The sequence below is a fragment of the Pseudorca crassidens genome, chromosome 1 (assembly GCF_039906515.1).
Source record: "Pseudorca crassidens isolate mPseCra1 chromosome 1, mPseCra1.hap1, whole genome shotgun sequence".
In the NCBI taxonomy this organism is placed as follows: domain Eukaryota; kingdom Metazoa; phylum Chordata; class Mammalia; order Artiodactyla; family Delphinidae; genus Pseudorca; species Pseudorca crassidens.
This window is the reverse complement of record NC_090296.1, coordinates 4,053,248-4,071,604: the sequence shown is the minus strand read 5'-3', so window position 1 is coordinate 4,071,604 and position 18,357 is coordinate 4,053,248. Positions and strand designations below refer to the sequence as shown.

The window sequence follows — 18,357 nt, the reverse complement described above, 5'->3', positions numbered from 1 at the left end:
GGTTTTGCATGAGTATGTCCATGTGGTTTGCTCCTGGTATCATCAAGGATTTACCTTGAAATAATTGGGAAGTATCCCAAGTTCACATTAACAAATCAGTGAAAATAGTTTGGGGAAGGGGGGAGGGGGCGAAAAGATTTATACAAACATGAGGTACTTGTGATATTATTTGTGTAGAAGAATGTTACAGCGCTTAACGTGAAAAATAATAATAAAAGGATATATTAATTAACGTTAACAGTGTTCTCCAGCCAAAACGGTGATTGCCTCTTCCGTGTTCCTCTTTCTCTTAGGTCAGAGGACTCAGTGTGGTATTGGGCCTCTGGGTGGTGTCCTGGGACTTGTCCTGGGCAGCTGTCCTCTTCACACCCCTTTCTAGTTACAGAGCCCTGTCACGGGGTTCCTGACAGTGCCCACAGGCTACAGAATTTTGTCTCATATTATGCTATTTAGTTGGTATTCTCTTCCGGGCTTAAGACTGCTCATTAATATGTCCTGAAACAAGAATGTTGGTGTTATTAGTCCGTGTACAGTTTAAAATTAAAGTAAGCCAGTGTCACTCATGGGCAGAATTCAAAATCCATTCTTTTTTTAAAAAATCTGCTTCATAGGAGTAATTGTAAGAATTGGGTCAAATCCAGGGTCATGGTTTATTACCTAAGAGTCAGGCACTCTTGAATACCAAACACTGAAGTGTAATATACCAACAGTGTCAGTCCCAGTTAGTTTTTATCATTTGGTTCACATTACATGATAATCAGAACAGTAAAGTCAGATACAGGTTGTATTCTGTCATACCTTTTTTCTTCTTTCAAGATTAGCAGTGCTAACTTAATAGTTTTTAAAGAGCTTATTTTTTAATTATTACAAAAATAACTCACACTGTTAAAGAATCAGAATACATAAAGGTAAAAAAGCATATTCTTCTACCACCTCCACTCATTTTTATTCCCAGTGGTACAGTCCTGTTAACGCAGCAGAAAGCAAAGATTTTTAAAATATGGTGACCAATAAGAAGCTAAATTAACTTGCATTCAAAAACCATATGGAAATATTTGATAGGGGCTATGGATGCAGTATTTTTACAACTATATTCAACTTGATTGGTATAATATACTTTTTTTTAAACAGTGCAGTTGTAGATGTAACCAAATGAGGTGTTAAAAAATAAAAGAGGGCTTCCCTGGTGGCGCAGCGGTTGGGAGTCAGCCTGCCGATGCAGGGGACCCGGGTTCGTGCCCCGGTCCGGGAAGATCCCACATGCCACGGAGCAACTAAGCCCGTGCGCCACAACTGCTGAGCCCACGTGCCATAACTACTGAAGCCCGCGCGCTTGGAGCCGGTGCTCCGCAACAAGAGAAGCCACCGCAGTGAGAAGCCCGCGCACTGCAACGAAGGGTAGCCCCCGCTCACTGCAACTAGATAAAGCCCACGCGCAGCAACAAAGACCCAAAACACAGCCATAAATAAATAAATTAATTTTAAAAAACAAAAACCAGTGGACTCTCTTGCCCTTTGAATGGCTCTTTTGCCCTTGACTGATACTGTAACACCATTTATTGATCACGTGGAAAATACTGGTTCACTGAGTCGTGGAGATCTTTGGAGCCATTTTGCAGATCTTGGACACATTTTAGTCAATGTGTCTATAAACCCTATTCGTTAATATCACCACTGATCTCATTTTCCCTGAAAAAAGCTGTCAAGCTCACACTGGCAGATTGGAGTTTTCCAGACCTCCCAGAATTCTAGAAAGTCACACAGAGCTCCATCACTTTCCAGCCCTGCACTGACCCTCTATGCCTGTATCTCGTCTCTGTTATGTCATTGCAAAGATTACATTTTGTAAATATGTATAAAGCTTTTAATATGGCACCTGGCCCTGGTAAGCACTCCCTCAGTAATATTACCATTTGCGCTCTTTCTACATTGTTGACATCGTGTGTAATGTGCATTGACCGTAGCCCGCGTTGAGGAGGAGATGTGCTTTGTGTGGGGCACCAGGGTGGAGACCCTCACAGCGTGTGTGTGACAGCTCGTTTGGGAAGCTCCACACTGATGCCACTTGTTGTTTGCCAGCTGGCCGATGGACGGCCACCGTGCCCTTCCCCTGGAAGTCCAGAGCAACAGCAGACCTGAGGGAGCATCCTTCCTGTGACCTTTTCTTACCTTGCCTGTACCTGTTGCAGCTGTCACGCGGTGTGGGTGTCCGTGCTCCCCACACCGGGGCTGTGGTTTTTGCCTCTTGTTCCACTGCCCAGCACAGTACCAGCATGTGATCATTGGTGCTAGGTTATGTTTGTTGAATGAATGCATTTAGAAGGAATTTATTTTGAACAGTAACTCTGGACGTGGCTTCAGAGAGTTAAAAAGTATAGAAACTTTATCATACGAAGCATATGATCTGAGCAGTGACTAGCTGTTCTTTTTTCCTTTCATTTTCTTTAAGGAATGTTTAACCTCTATTCACCCCTACCCCATCTCTTTTTTTTTTTTTTTTTTGGCGGTACACAGGCCTCTCACCATTGTGGCCTCTCCGTTGCGGAGCACAGGCTCTGGACTCGCAGGCTCAGCGGCCATGGCTCACGGGCCCAGCCGCCCCGCAGCATGTGGGATCTTCCCGGACCGGGACATGATCCCGTGTCCCCTGCATCGGCAGGCAGACTCTCAACCACTGCGCCACCAGGGAAGCCCCATCTCTTGTTTCTTGAATCTCTATTAATTCGAAATAAAAATAGTAGAAAGCTTAAAAGTATTTCACAATAATTCTGGGTTAAGCATTTTTGCAGTCAATATACTTTGCTTTCTCCTTTTCAGATGTTCCTCCTGCTGATCAAGAGAAGCTTTTTATCCAGAAGTTACGTCAGTGTTGTGTCCTCTTTGACTTTGTTTCCGATCCACTAAGTGACCTAAAGTGGAAGGAAGTAAAACGAGCTGCTTTAAGTGAAATGGTAGAATATATCACCCATAATCGGAATGTGATCACAGAGCCTATTTACCCAGAAGTAGTCCATATGGTAAGTGATTACGGTTTAACCAGCGTGTCCCAAACCTGAGTTACAAACAGGACTCTGATATTCTTAGACTGTGCTAAGACATTTGAGCCTAACATGACACTTGCCACGAAAAAATGCTGCTGTTCAAAAATTTGTACTTGTACCTCGAAGAATGAAAGTCTTTGTAATATGTCCTGGATTACAGCGAGGGACCTTCTAGGGACGAAAGTGCCCTACATGTGTTAACTCATTTAATCCTCACAACTACCCTGTGGGGTAGAAATGTTAGAACTTTCATTTGTACTTACTGCCTTACCCTCTTTAAATCTTTTTTAAGATATATAACATTAATGTAATAGTGCTCATATATAATTTAGAAGTAAGCATGTTGTCCATACATGTACAGGAAAATTCTAATGATGGGGAGGAGTTAAGACAGTGGTGGGACCAAGCTGGTGTCAGGGCAGTCCACCCTGATGAGCTGAGATGCACCCAGCTCTTGTCATCCTGCAGTTAGTTCATCGTTGGTTTCATTCAGCCCCAAAATCTCAGTCTCCTGTTCCCGGGTCCTTTGCAGGTCCCATTGTGACCTCAGTCACTACCGCCTGGAAACATTTCATGTGATACCATTACTAAAACTCTTACGTTTGACACTGAACTCCAGTTTTCTCTTGAGCTTTTTTGAATTGTTGGTGTTTTGTCTGCTTTTGAAATAGTACTCCCCAGTTACTAGGGAATCCTCGTGGCTTAACATAAAATTTTAAATGCTGATTTCCATTGAACTCCTTAAGTTTCTGATTTTTTCCCCAAAGCTATATATTTCAAAATTGACTAGACTCGTTGACCTAAAATATGTTTCTTTCTTACGTTAGTGTGTTTGCTTTGGAAAAAGAAAGTCGGGTTCTTTTTGCATTCACAATCTGTTGTATCCAAAGTTGAGGTCAACCTGATTAATTTATTACTGTTAACTCTTACAGTTCAGAATTTACCAGCATGTAGTCAGCCTAGGACTGTGAGAGCCGTTTGGGTTCCTCCACCAGACTCCCACCAGAAGAACCGTCACAAGCATATACTGAGCAGTAAATCCCCAAAAACCTCACCCATTCAGACTAAGGAAAATTGCGGAATGTCTTTTTTTCCCTCTCGGTTTCAACTCTCAATTACTCTGGAAGGCCTCCCAAACCCCAGAATCACAAAGAAAAATCCCTAATACTTTCTCCTAACACTCTCATAATTCTGTTGTTCACAGTACATTTTGTAATCCTCCTGGAACTTTTTTTTTTTAACGGCTCAGGGTAGGGATATAACTTTGTCTTATAAAATGATGGAAAAATCATTAGTCCCTACATTGTGTGTTGAACATTCCATTTTCTCCGTCGATTTTAAATGCTGCTTTATTATATATTAAATTCATTCTCTTTTTGAATTACATGTACTAATATGTCATCTATTAAATTTATAAACACGTAAGTTTATTCTATATTAAATGACACGTATGGAAGGTTTTTCAGTTTCGACAGAGCCTCGGCTGCCTGCAGTCCCTGAGTCCCACTCTTAACCCAGGAGGGAGGAGTCTGCGGAGCCCAGTGAGGCGAGGCTTGGCGGGTTGGGGTCAGAGCCCTGCCCTTGCACCACGTCGGGCCTGCCTGCTTGAATCAGTCTCTCCCGTGCGTTTCACAGAGGCGGTGCGCATTACCAGAACCACCTAGGAGACCGGAAGCCCTTGAGACTTTTTTTAGATTAAATAATCATTACTCCTCATCTCCCTGTTAAAACCATGTCCTAATAGCCAGGTTCTCCTCCTGCCGTCTTAGCTTTGTTCCCCACCCGGAAATTCAAGCCATCTTCAGAGTATTGGCCACTTTATTGTGCCCCTAAAGCACGTAGCAGACACTTCCCGAGTATGCGCTGAGCACTTTTTCAGATGAGGAAGTAGAGTGGTGACCAAGGCTTCTGCCCTCCCAAGGCTCTGACCAGTAATATGTCATTTTAGGTTAAGGTAAGGCGGTGAAGAAGGTGAAACGGGGGAAGTAGGTAGAGTTACAGGACTGCCCATGAGGCGGGAAGAAGGTGCAGAGAGAAATCTGGTACAAGATGAGTTACACTGTCCCATGAAGATATGTGCACAAGAGGCGCTTTTCCGCGTCACTTGAGAGAACAGGGGACAGACCGTCCATTCTGTCCTCTGACTGAAGCGAGGGCAGGAGAGAGCACAGCCGTTCCCTTACCTCGAGCTTGAATGAGTGGTGTGGGGCAGAGAGGATTTCTGTTTTGTTTGCTGTTGTTTTGTTTTCTATAAAGACAGAAGGCATTGATGACAGATATGATGATGAAGAAGGCGTGTGGTGGGGATGGTACTTGGCAGTGGTTTCTAACCCTTTCAGGAGTAGCGAGTGGGTGCAGATTTCAAGCAGCCAATGGAAGGCCTCCACCCCAGGCAGTGCCTGGACCCAGCAGGGCAGGTGGAAAAAATGGGGGCCCCTTTGTAGTTCCCTCTGGACGCCCCTGGTGTGCGTACCACTGAAGTGGCACTCAGCCAACTTGCTTGAAGGATTGCCTGGTGTGTGTGTGTGTGTGTGTGTGTGTGTGTGTATTTTTGTTTTGTCATAGTTGTTTTTTGTTTCGTTTTGTTTTGGTTTTTTCAGCCGCGTCATGCGGCATGCAGGATCTTAGCTCCCCAACCAGGGATCGAACCCATGCCCCCTGCAGTGGAAATGTGGAGTCTTAACCACTCGACCACCAGGAAAGTCCCTGTCGTAGTATTTTTAAAGACGTTAATGCCCACTTACTGTGAAGAATCCAAAGCTCTACAGATGTTACACTTCTTACGCTTACTTCTTTTAAATATGTTGCCTATTAGACTGTGCTGCTGTATGTTTTTTAACAGAGTTGTTGAGAGGTAATTCACATATACAATCTGCCCCTTTAAAATGTACAAGTCGGTTGTCTTTAGTGTATTCACAGGACTGTGCAGGCATCATCACATCTAATCTTGTAACATTTTCATCCCCCTGAAAGAAATCCCATACCCATTAACCATTACTGCCATTCCTCCCTCACTCCCCACTCCCCACTCCCCACCCCTGGTAACTACTCATCTACTTTATGTCTCTATAGATTTGCCTAACCTGGATCTTTCTTAGAAATGGCATTATACACTATGTGGCCTTCTTTCATTTAGCGTAATGTTTTCAAGTTTCATCCATGTTGTAGCGTGTGTCAGAACTTCTTTTTATTGATAAATACTATTCCAGGGACTTCCCTGGTGGCACAGTGGTTAAGAATCCGCCTGCCAATGCCGGGGACATGGGTTCGAGCCCTGGTCCAGGAAGATCCCACATGCCACAGAGCAACTAAGCCCGTGCGCCACAACTACTGAGCCTGCGCCCTAGAGCCCATGAGCCACAACTACTGAGCCCGTGTGCCACAACTACTGCAGCCCGCGCGCCTAGACCCCGTGCTCCACAACAAGAGAAGCCACCGCAACGAGAAGCCCGCTCACCACAACGAAGAGTAGCCCCCGCTCGCCGCAACTAGAGAAAGCCTGCCCGCAGCAACGAAGACCCAACGCAGCCATAAATAAATAAATAAATTTTAAAAATAATAAATAAATAATGTTCCATTATATGAATATATACCACGTTTTATTTATCTATTCATCCATGGATGGACATTTGGGTTATTTCTGCTACTTAGCAGTTATGAATAATGCTACTGTGACCATTCACGTACAAGATTTTTGTGCATATATGTTTTCATTTCTCGAGTGTTCACCTAGGAGTGGAATTGCTGGTGACGTGTTAACACTATGTGTTTAGCGTTTTGGAGAGCTGCCAGACTGCTTTCCAAAGTGGCTGCACCATTTATTCCCACCAGCAGGGTATGAGGGTTCCAGTTTCTCCGCATTTTCAATACTTGTTACTATCTGTCTTTTTGACGGTAGCCATCCTAGTAGGTGTGAGGTAGGACCTCACTGTGGTTTTGATTTACGTTTCCCTCTTGGCTAATGATGTCCAGCATCTTTTCACGTGTGCTGTGTATTTTTATACATCATAGACAGTAGTCCTAGAAATTAACGGAACCTTATAGATCCTCTAGCCTGACTTTTATTTTCCAGATTTCAAAAACTTAGGTTCAGGGAGATGAGGATGAAAAGGAGAATTACTCAGGAAGGGAAACTCCTGGCATCTAAATTCTCAGGCCTAAATTACATAAACTCCATTATCTCTTAATTTCACTCATTTTTAAAATATAGTCAGCCATCTGTTTTTGTTTTTTTTCAATTGACTAATCTGTTTTTCAGGCATTGGCATTTCTCTCATAGTGAAAACACTGATAGCAAAATCCAGCCAATAGCGTAGCCACTTTTTTCACAGAACACCATTTTTACTTGAAGATTGACAAACAGGTTATTCAGACTTGGATATTTAGGGAGCATTTTCTCACAAAATAAAATAAGAATGTCACTTCAAGGAAAATAATTGACAGTGTTTGTTGCCAAAGATAAAATTTGAGCTTTCAGGCAAAATTTTGGATTTTGAAAGATTTGTATCCACCAGTGCAAGCTTCAGCTTCCGGGTGCTGCAAGCTCTCCTGCTGAGATTGGTGTCGTTATGAATGAATTAGATCTTTAATACACACGACAGAAGGAATGAGGCATGGTGATGCCTGCACAGTCCTGTGGGTATACTAAAAACAATTGAATTGTACACTTTAAAAGGGCGGATTGTGTTATATGTGAATTATCTCTCAATAACTCTGTTTTTAAAAAGCATAGCAGTCCAGTCCGATAGGCAATATATTTAAAATATATGAATACACATAATTCAGTGAGGCCAGTATTTTCTAAATGACCAAAACTGATGATCCCAAATCATTCATCGGCCAGAGGGCCGTTCAGAATGCAAGACACACCAGTGGATTTTCGTGAATTAGAGACCCCCTCATTGATAAGATTTATGATTCCACAGAATAGCTAACCTTTAGTAAACTACCACTTATCAAGTTTTGGTGTAGTATCAAAGAAGTCCACAATATCTAAAAGGGCTATTAAATACCCCTCCCTTTTCCAACTACATATCTGCTGGAGACAGTCTTCCTATATTTCAACCAAATTAACATTCTGAACATAGAAGCAGATGTAAGAATCCAGCTGTTTTTTATTAAACCAGACAGTAAAGAGATTTGCAGAGATGTGAAACAGTGCCACTCTTCTCACTGAATTTGTTTTGGGAAATACTTTTATTTAATATGAGTTGTTTTATGAAATAGCAAATGTTATGAAAAATTTATTTTTTATAAATTTATATTTATACTGACATAATGGGTTTGCTATTTTTTAATGAATGAATATTTTTAAAATTCCTCTGCTTTAATTTCTACTGCAGTCAATATCCATAGATATAACTTTCATAAACAAGAGTTCTTTGGGATCCTCAATCATTTTTAGGAGTTTAAAGGGGTCCTGAGGCCAAAAAGTGTGCGAACCACTCGTCTCAAAGAGCGCTGCTCCAAGGCCGCAGCACCAGCGCCACCTGGGAGCAGGTCAGAAACGGCGTTTCCTGGGTCGCAGCGCTTTGCTTACACGTGTTCTCCAGGTCATTCTGAATGGCCTTCCTGCCTTGCCCCCTGAGGTTAAGCCCTCACATACTACCTGTGACAACTCTTAACTCCCCCGGGCTGTCAGTTTCCAGAGAGAAAGGTTTGGGATGTCAGAGGCTCAGTAATGCTCACTCTGGAGTCTCCTGCCTGGACAAGGGCACTAAGACTAGTCTTAGTCACAGATGAAACCACCTGCAGGTCAGAAAAGGAATCGGTTAGATCAATGGTTGAATGAAGTGGATGGCTCAAAAGTGCTTCACGTCAAGATGGACCTCTCTAGAATTACCCACATCTTTGGTGCTGGATTACTCTGTAGCAGTCAGTGAATAAGATGTGGGGTGTGGGGCTTCCCTGGTCGCGCAGTGGTTAAGAATCCGCCTGACAATGCAAGGACACGGGTTCGAGCCCTGGGCCGGGAAGATCCCACATGCCGTGGAGCAACTAAGCCCGTGCGCCACAACTACTGAGCCTGCGCGCTAGAGCCCGCGAGCCACAGCTACTGGAGCCCACGTGCCACAACTACTGAAGCCCACGCACCTAGAGCCTGTGCTCCACAACAAGAGAAACCACCGCAGTGAGAAGCCCGTGCACCGCAACAAAGAGTAGCCCCTGCTCGCCACAACTAGAGAAAGCCCGCGTGCAGCAATGAAGACCCAATGCAGCCAAAAATTAATTAATTAATCAATTAAAAAAAAAAAGATGCAGAATGTGCCCTTACGCAGTCTACCCTTACCTTTCCGGGAGACTGTGTTCTAGAGGAATAGAGAGCAAACTGTTAATAGTAGCTGCCTTTAGATAGTGTGATTATGTGGATTTTCCCCTTTTATGAGTAAATTTTTATAATTTTAAAAAATTTTCATGATGATCATGTATCACATTTGCCATTATCAAAAATCAATAAATGCGTTTTTCTTTAAAAAAAAAAAAAAAAAACCTTGTCGTGTATAGTGTAATAGCAGTACTGTCCTTATCAGGACTCATGTTGGGTTTCCAGGGAAAATGAGTTCATCACGGTATTTTAATGCGTACTGCTTGTAAATGACTAGATAGTACCTTACAAGTTTTCTTTCATGCTTAGGGTTCAAGTCAACATTTTCTGTTAAGGTCAGAGGAGTTTTTCTTGGGTCCTGTGGGAGGTATCATGCCCAGATCCCCAGGATGATTGTCTCGTGTTTCATTTAAGGATTGATGTTGGACAGTCTCCTTCTACTGTTTTTATATCTGATGTTTACAGTGTGTACTGGAAAGTATTACTTGTTGTAAGGGTGAAGAAATGAGAGAGGAAAGGATGTTTTGAATTCAAGGAAGTATATTAACCAGTGAAGCTTCCGATAGTTCTTTCAGGTAATGATTTAAGTCACGCATTCCTCTTTTTGCTTAGTTGTTTCTGTTTTGCCAAAGTCACAGTAACGTGGGGTGAAGAAGCACTGCCATCATCGATGAGCTAAGGGGAGATTCAGGCATAAAGTGCTTTTTGAAAAACAGCGAATGATTTTTCTACTTCAGATACCCCGTGAGCCGTTTCTTGGAGATTTGTTCTTATTTTGAGAGAATTACCCTTTGTTTTGTTTGATGTTTTTATTAAGTGTGTGCTTATTTTAAATAAGTGAAATAAATGTAAAAAGAGAAAAAAAAGTTAATCTTTTTCCGTACTCCACCCCTCGCCAATTCTACCTAAACCCACCCCCACCTCCAACCGCCACCAACTTAATTTATATGTACTTTTTTTTCCAAAAGGCTAGTAAGCGATCTTCCCCGGTGGTCCAGTGGTTAAGACTGCACGCTCCCACTGCAGGGGGCACAGGTCCAATCTCTGGTTGGGGAACTAAGATCCCGCGTGCTGCACGGTGTGGCCTAAAAAAAAAAAAAAAAGGTTACTAAGAAACTTTTGGGGATGCTGGGTATATTTATTGTCTTGATTGTGTAATGGTTTCACAGATGGATGTAAATGTTAAATGTATCGAACTGTACACTTTACATACGGTAAGGTTATACCTCACTAAAGCTGGGGTTTTTTAAGCTCCTAAATTGATAGGTATTTCTGTTGGTCTAGGGGCACAGTGAAGGAATTACTAAGATATTAAGGGCATTGTGAATCAAGAAGGTTTGAGAACTTAGAGCCTAGAAAATATTTACTATCTTTCTGTAACGTTTTAAATTATTTTTAAATTTACATTCGGCAAGATTACGTTTTTAGTGAGGAGTTCTCTTGAGATTTGATAAATACGTGTAGTCATGTAACCACCGCCGCCACAGTCGATATAAAACAGTTTTATGACCCTCCAGAAAAGTTCTTCCTGCTACTCCTTTGAACTCAGACCTTCCCCTTATCCATTATCTCTGGCTACCACTAATCCGTCCTCTAGCTCTGTCATTTTGCCTCTTCCAGAATGTCATATAAATGGACTCAGAGAGTGTGTAGCCTTTTGAGTCTAGCTTCTTTAACTTAGCATAATCTGTTTGATATTCCTCCATGTTGTTGATGTATTAGTGGTTTGTTCCTTTTTCTCAGTAGTATCTCATTATATAGAGGTATCATGATTTGTCCACTCCCCAGTTGAGGAATATTTGAATTGTTTCCAGTTTTTAGCAATAACGCTGCTATAAATATTCATGTACAAGTTTTGGACATAGATTTTTGTTTGTTTTTTTTTTTGACTTGGGCGAGCACATAGGCGTGGGATTGCTGGGTCGTATGATTAAGTATTCATTTAACTTTCTAAGAAACTGCCAGACTGTTTTCCAAAGTAGATGTGCCGTTTTTTGCACTCCCGCCGGCCACGTGCGATAGTTCTGGTTGCTCCAATCCTTGTCAGCGTTTGGTGTCTTGAGTCCTTTTATCTCATTTTGACTTTAACTTGCATTTCCTTGATTAGTGATGCCGAGCATTCCTTCCTGTGTTCGTTTGTGTATCTTCCTTGGGGAAGTGTCTGTTCAGATCATTGGCCTGTTTTTTAATTGGGTTGTTTTCTTATTGAGTTTGAGCCTTGTTTACATATTCTGGATACAAATGCTTTGACAGATAAGTGATTTGCAAATGTTTCAGTGTGTGCCTTGTCTTTCTATTTTAACAGTGTCTTTTACAGAGTTTTTCATTTAGATGAAGTCTAATTGTTGATTTGTTTCCTTCATGGCTAGTGCTTTTGGTGTCATATATAAGAAGTCTTTGCCTAGCCCAAACTCAAAAAAATTTTCTCCTCAAGATTTTCTAGTTTTACATTTAAATCTATGATCCATTTTGTCAGTTTCGTTTCTTGGCCTATGGATGTCCAAGTGTTTGTTGAAAACCATTTGTTGAAAAGACTAACCATACTCCATTGAATTGCCTTTCCACCTTCATCAAAAATTAATTCACCATATTCGTGAGTCTGTTTCTGGACTCTGTATTCTGTTCCATTGATCTAGGGATCCTCTTGCTTATGCCATACCGTCTTCATTATTGTCACTTTATAGTAAATGTTGAGATCAAGTAATATGAACGTTCCAACCTTTTTATTCTTTTTCAAATTGTTTGGCTTTTCTAGTTATTTTATCTTTCCAAATAAATTTTAGAATCAGCTTGTCGTTATCTACAAAATAGCCTTCAGGGGTTTTAATTGGAATTGTATTGAATATATACATTTGGAGAGAATTGCTGTCTTAACAATATTGAACCTTTCAATCCGTGAACACAGTATATATCCCCATTTTGATCATCTTTGTTTATAGTTTTCAACATGTAGATCCCCTATGTATGTTTTTAGACTCATAAGTAAGTCTTTTATTTTTGGGTGCTACTGTAATTGGGGTTTTTTATTTTCTATCTCTAATTGTTTCTTGCAGTTGTATAAGGTGCTTCATATTATTCAGTGCATAAATATTAGTATTATTAGTTGAATTGACTCCTTTATAACTATAAAATGATCCTTTTATCATTGGTAATATTATTTTCTCCAAAACGTGCTTTGTATGCTATTAATATAGCCACTCCAGCACTCTCTTGACTAGTGCTAATGTGTATAATTTTCCTTCCTTTTATTTTTGACCAATTCGTATCTTTATATTTAAAGTGGGCTTATTGTAGACAGCATATAGTTGAGTCTTGCTCCTTTTTTTTTTTTTTTTTGCGGTACGTGGGCCTCTCACTGTTGTGGCCTCTCCCATTGCGGAGCACAGGCTCCGGACTCGCAGGCTCAGTGGCCATGGCTCACAAGACCAGCCGCTCCGTGGCATGTGGGATCTTCCCGGACCGGGGCACGAACCCGCGTCCCCTGCGTCGGCAGGCAGACTCTCAACCACTGTGCCACCAGGGAAGCCCAAGTCTTGTTCCTTAATCAAACAATCTCTGCCTTTTGGTTGAGGTACTCAAACCATTAACTTGCATTGTTAAGTACTGATGTTGGGTTTAAATCTACCATCTTGCTGTATTTTTTCTCTGTTTATCCCATCTGTTTTTTGTTCCCTTTTCCTCTTTTTCTGTTTTCTTTTGGATCAATTGAATACTTTTATAATTACAGTTTCTTTTGTTGGCTTTTTGACTATCACTCTTTATTGTTTGATCTCAATTATTTAGCTTTTCTAGAATGCATCTTTAACTTGTCACAGTCAGCCTTCAAGTGACAATACACCATGTAAATATCAGTTTACAGCAGTGTACTTCTATTTCTTCTCCACGAGTCTTCCTGCTATTGTCATTTTACTTCTTCATATGTTATAAACCCCACCGTATATTATTTTTAGAAAACAGTTCTATTTTAAAGAGATTTAAATAATTTTTTAAACTCTTTTATACTTAACCAGATAGTTATCATTTTCAGTGTTCTTCATTCGATATCCATCTGATATCACTTTCCTTCTGCTTGAAGGACTTTCTTTGATTTCTCTTGTAGCACAGATCTACCGGTGATTCATTCTTTTAGCATTTGTTCATCTGGAAAAGTCTTTCTTTTGCCTTTGATTTTTTTTTAACAGATCTTTATTGGTGTATAATTGCTTCACAACACTGTGTTAGTTTCTGTTGCACAACAAAGTGAATCAGCCATATGCATACACGTGTCCCCATATCCCCTCCCTCTTGAGCCTCCCTTCCACCCTCCCTATCCCACCCCTCTAGGTCATCGCAAAGCACCGAGCCGATCTCCCTGTGCTATGCGGCTGCTTCCCACCAGCCACCTATTTTACATTCGGTAGTGTATGTATGCTGATGCTACTCTTACTTCGCCCCAGCTTCCCCCTCCCACCCCATGTCCTCAAGTCCATTCTCTATGTCTACCTCTTTATCCCTGCCCTGCAGCTAGGTTCATCAGTACCACTTTTTTTTTTTTTTTTTTTTTTTTTAGTTTCCATATATGTGTGTTAGCATACGGTATTTGTTTTTCTCTTTATGACTTAGTTCACTCTGTGTGACAGACTCTAGGTCCATCCACCTCACTACAAATAACTCAATTTCGTTTCTTTTTATGGCTGAGTAATATTCCATTGTATATATGTGCTCATCTTTATCCATTCATCTGTCGAAGGATTGCCTTTGACTTTGAAAGATATGCAGGCATACCTCATTTTATTATGCTTCACTTTATTGCACTTCGCACATTTTGTGTTTTTCACAAATTAAAGGTTTGTGGCAACCCTGCATCAAGCCAGTCTGTTGGCACTGTTTTTCCAAAATCATTTGCTCACTTCCTGTCTCTGTGTCACATTTTGGTAATCCTCAAAATATTTCAAACCCTCCAACAGCAAAAGATTGACTCTCTGAAGGCTCAGATAATGGTTAGCATTTTTTAGCAATAAAGTATTTTTTTAACTAGGGTATGCACTTTTTTTTTTTGGACATAATGCTACTGCACACTTAATAGACTACAGTATAGTTTAAATATAACTTTTATAAGCACTGGGAAATCAAAAACTTTGTGTGACTAACTTCTCTCTGACATTCACTTTATTGCAGTGGTCTGGAGCTGAACCCACAATACCTCTGGTGGGTATAGAACAACAGGTCAAAGTTTAATCCTTTAAAAATTTTGCTCCACTCTCTTCTCGCTTGCATTATTTCTGGTAAGAAATCTGCTGCCATTCCTATCTCTGTTCCTCTGGACATAATGTATCTTTTTCTCCTCTGGCTACTTTTTAAGATTTTTTCTATTTTTCTTTTTAAGCAAGCAACTTGATTATGATGTGCTTTGGTGTAGTATCCTTCTTTTTCTTGTCTTTGGAGTTCATTTATAGTTTTTATGAAATTTAGGAAAGTATTTGGCCCTTATCTCTTCAAATATTTTTTTCTGTCTCCCACACCTTGTCCTTTAGAGGCTCCAGTGAAATGTGTCTTAGGCCTCATAGAGTTGTTCCACAGCTGACTTATGCTCTTTTTTTCTAAAGTCTTTTTTTTCTTTGTGTATTTCGTTTGGTGATTCCCTTTGCTGTCTTCAAGTTCAGTAACCTTTTCTGCAATGTCTCAGCTTTTGTTAATTTCCCTCCATAAATTTTTCTTCTCACGTTGTAGTCTTCATCTCATGTAGTTTATGTCTTTTCCATATCTTCATGTCTCCACCTAACTTTTTGAACACATAGAATACTATCTTAGCCTTATCTGTTAATTCTACCATTGTGTCAATTCCAGGTCAGTTCAGTTGATTGGTTTTCCTTCTTGTTATAAATGACATTTTTCATGCTGCTTTGCGTGTCTGGTCATTTTTTTATTGGACGTCTGACCATGTGGGTTTTGCCTTGATGAGTACTGCGTACTGATATGTTTCTAGTGATATCTGGGGATTTGTTTGGGATGCAGTTACTTGCAAACAGTTTGATCCTTTTGGTTCTTGCTTTTAAGATGTGTTAGGAAGGACTATAGTCATAATCACTCTATGGCTAATTATCCCCCACGACTGAGACAAGACCCTTCTGATTATGAGCCCAGTCCTCTGTGAATTAATGGATTTTTCCAGTCTCGTTGATGGGAACAGGAACTGCTCCGGCCCTGGGTGAATACTGGGTCTCTCTGGTCTTTTCAGGTGGTTCTTTTTGCAGCCTCCAGTAGTTTTCTCACCCCAGTGGGCTGTTCAGTCCACTTCTGAATAGTTCAGGAGGACCTCTGCAATCTCTGGAGTTCTCTCTGTGCAGCTCTCTCCTCTCTGGGACTTTGCCTTGCAGATTCTAACCACCTGTGTCTGCTGGACTTCACCCGGGTTCTTTCTCCCTGTGCTGCAACTTGGAAATTCTATCAAAGGAGAAAGCGGGGCATTTGTTCCCCATCTCTCAGAAATCTCTCTCTGTCTTGCACTATCTGAAATCCATGTCTTGCAAACCAGAATTCCATGTGTTTTTCCTTGGGTTTTTTGGTTGTTTCAGGAAGTAGGGCAAATCCCATTCCTGTTACTCTGTCTTGTCCAGAAGTATAAGTCTCTGCTTCGTTTATAATAGATACTCGATCAGTACTTAATTCCATCCACACAGGTGATCCAACAACGATTCTAAAAAACATACTAACCGAAGGTTATTTGCATAATTTATAATTTTGTAACTGTATGCATCTGGTCAGTGGTGGGGGGCCCACAGCAAGAAAACAGTTGGGTCTACATATATGACTAGGAAATAAGTACTTTAGCTCTGAAGCTTCCCTTCCCTTTTCAGTTCATTTCTATCGTGTAGAATGCAGAATGTGTAGTTTTGTTTTGTTTTTTAAATTTTATTTTATTTTTTATATTTATTTGGCTGTGCCGGGTCTTAGTTGCAGCGTGTGGTATCTTTTAGTTGCGGCATGCAGGATCTAATTCCCTGACCAGGGACCTAACCCGGGCTCCCTGCATTGGGAGCACAGAGTCTTAACCACCGGACCACCAGGGAAGAACGTTGATGGTAGAGTCTAGTTGGTGGCTATATCGTTAGTCACTATAAAATTCAACTGTTTTGCCTTGAGGTTTTTCATAACAAGATATTAGGGAATAAATCATTCAGAAGCCTTATGTAAAACTCACCTTTGGACCAGAGTAAACAACTTAAGAAAAACTTGCAGTTCCAATGTTGTGTTTAAATAGCACCAATTGAATTATAAGTATTACAGATGAGTGGTTATCTTTTGCAGGTAAATTTTCTATTCTTAAACTCACAAATAAAAGTAAAAAATAAACTCCTATGCATAATTATAAATGACTAGCATATTTTCATTTGAAGAAGATGCTGTTATACACTTAGTTGTGAAATGGTCATAAAATTTAAAAGTCCACTGTTGAAAACTTGAGAGTAAATTTCCTTTATTAAGTATTCTACAAAGATTTGTAGGTATTTATTTCTAGATCTTTAACTTTGATTGAGAGCATATTTTAGTGATTGTAAAAATAGCAGGCTGTTCAAAGTAAGGGTTTAGCTTGTAGTTCTTTTCTTCGGGCATCTATTTGGAGGTAAAGCTGCATTCTTTGAAAGCAGCTCTTGCCTTAGAGAAAGTGGCGGTGTGGATTCGTGGAGGAGGAGAGCCAGCTTCACTCACCTCTCGTGCGAGTGCTTGCTCTGTGCCAGGCGGTACCGTGGACCTTGGGAGGTGGTACCAGGAGGGAAGACATTAGGCCAAGAATTACCCGACCATCCGGTTATATTTGAGACAAAGATCGCAAAGGAAAGGGGCAGGATGATAGAAGAGCTTGAAATCAGGGACCCAACCGGGCCTTGGGTCGGGGGAGGCTCCCCTGACGAAAGTACACTGCAGCTGAGAGCTAAGGTTTAATCGGGAAGTTTTTAGGTAATTACTTGGTGTTGCAGTTAATAAGGTGACTGATAGGTGCTTTTCCCAAAGGATCCGCTTGCTCTCAGCAGGTCTTTGAGGATCTACTAGTTGCCGGGCGCTACGGCAGGTGATGGAGGGTCAGCAGTGAGTGAATCGTCAAGCGAACATTCCCCAGGATGATACCTGAATTCTGCTGTGAAACCAGATTGAACTAATTCTACAAGTGAGGAAGGGGACAGTTCTTCCCTTTAAGATTGCTACTAGGATTTTTACCATCCACGTAAAAAACGAGTTAGAGTTATATGTAAGATTGCTTTTAAAGTATAAATTGCTTTGTGGAGAAGTTACATCTTTGTGATGCAATGTCATCTCACACTGGAGAAGGGAAGGGTCCTCATTCGTTCGGGTATCCTTCAGTGCCTTTCTTAGGGTTTTCATGCTCTCATTGAAGCCTTGTAACTGGGTTACAAGGGGGTTGTGAGTCCCTAGGCCCTTGGTCAGTTTTGTGGCCTAGTACCTGGGGTCCTCCTATCGGTTATGTTTCCTCGTTGCCTGTTGTTGGTGGAGAAGATGTTGCTGTTAGGTTGGGGTTTTGGGTTTTTGTATGGGTGGCCCAGCTGTGATGGTCTGACTGTTGTCTCTGCTGGTTTTTCCAGTTATATCATTTGCAACCAAATGACGGCTTTCTATTTAAAATATAATGTGGAAGGACTCCCTACCTCCCCACCTCCAAAATGTATCTCTTAGCAATATGACCCTCAGAACCTGGCATTCCTGTTATAGGAGGAAGAGCTGTAATTTGGCCTTTGGTGGACTCACCTTTATAAACCCTATCACATGAATAAAACAAAATCAAAAGCATAGTAGAAAACCCTTGGGGCGTCCCTGGTGGTGCAGTGGTTAAGAATCTGCCTGCCAGTGCAGGGGGCACAGTTTCAATCCCTGGTCTGGGAAGATCCCACATGCCGCGGAGCAGCTAAGCCCGTGTGCCACAATTACTGAACCTGCGCTCTAGAGCCCACAAGCCGCAACTACTGAACCCTCATGTTGCAACTACTGAAGCCTGCG

General features: G+C 41.2%; 1 protein-coding gene across 10 annotated transcripts in view; it reads left to right on the top strand.

Annotated features, from left to right (window-relative positions):
• Positions 1-18,357, top strand: part of PPP2R5C (protein phosphatase 2 regulatory subunit B'gamma) — a 130,070-nt gene that overhangs the window by 74,148 nt on the left and 37,565 nt on the right. For all 10 annotated transcript variants that reach the window (XM_067725352.1, XM_067725311.1, XM_067725302.1 and 7 more), the window contains one exon: positions 2,818-3,017. In XM_067725352.1, the coding sequence (XP_067581453.1) occupies positions 2,818-3,017 (200 nt within the window). The remainder of the gene's footprint in view (positions 1-2,817; positions 3,018-18,357) is intronic.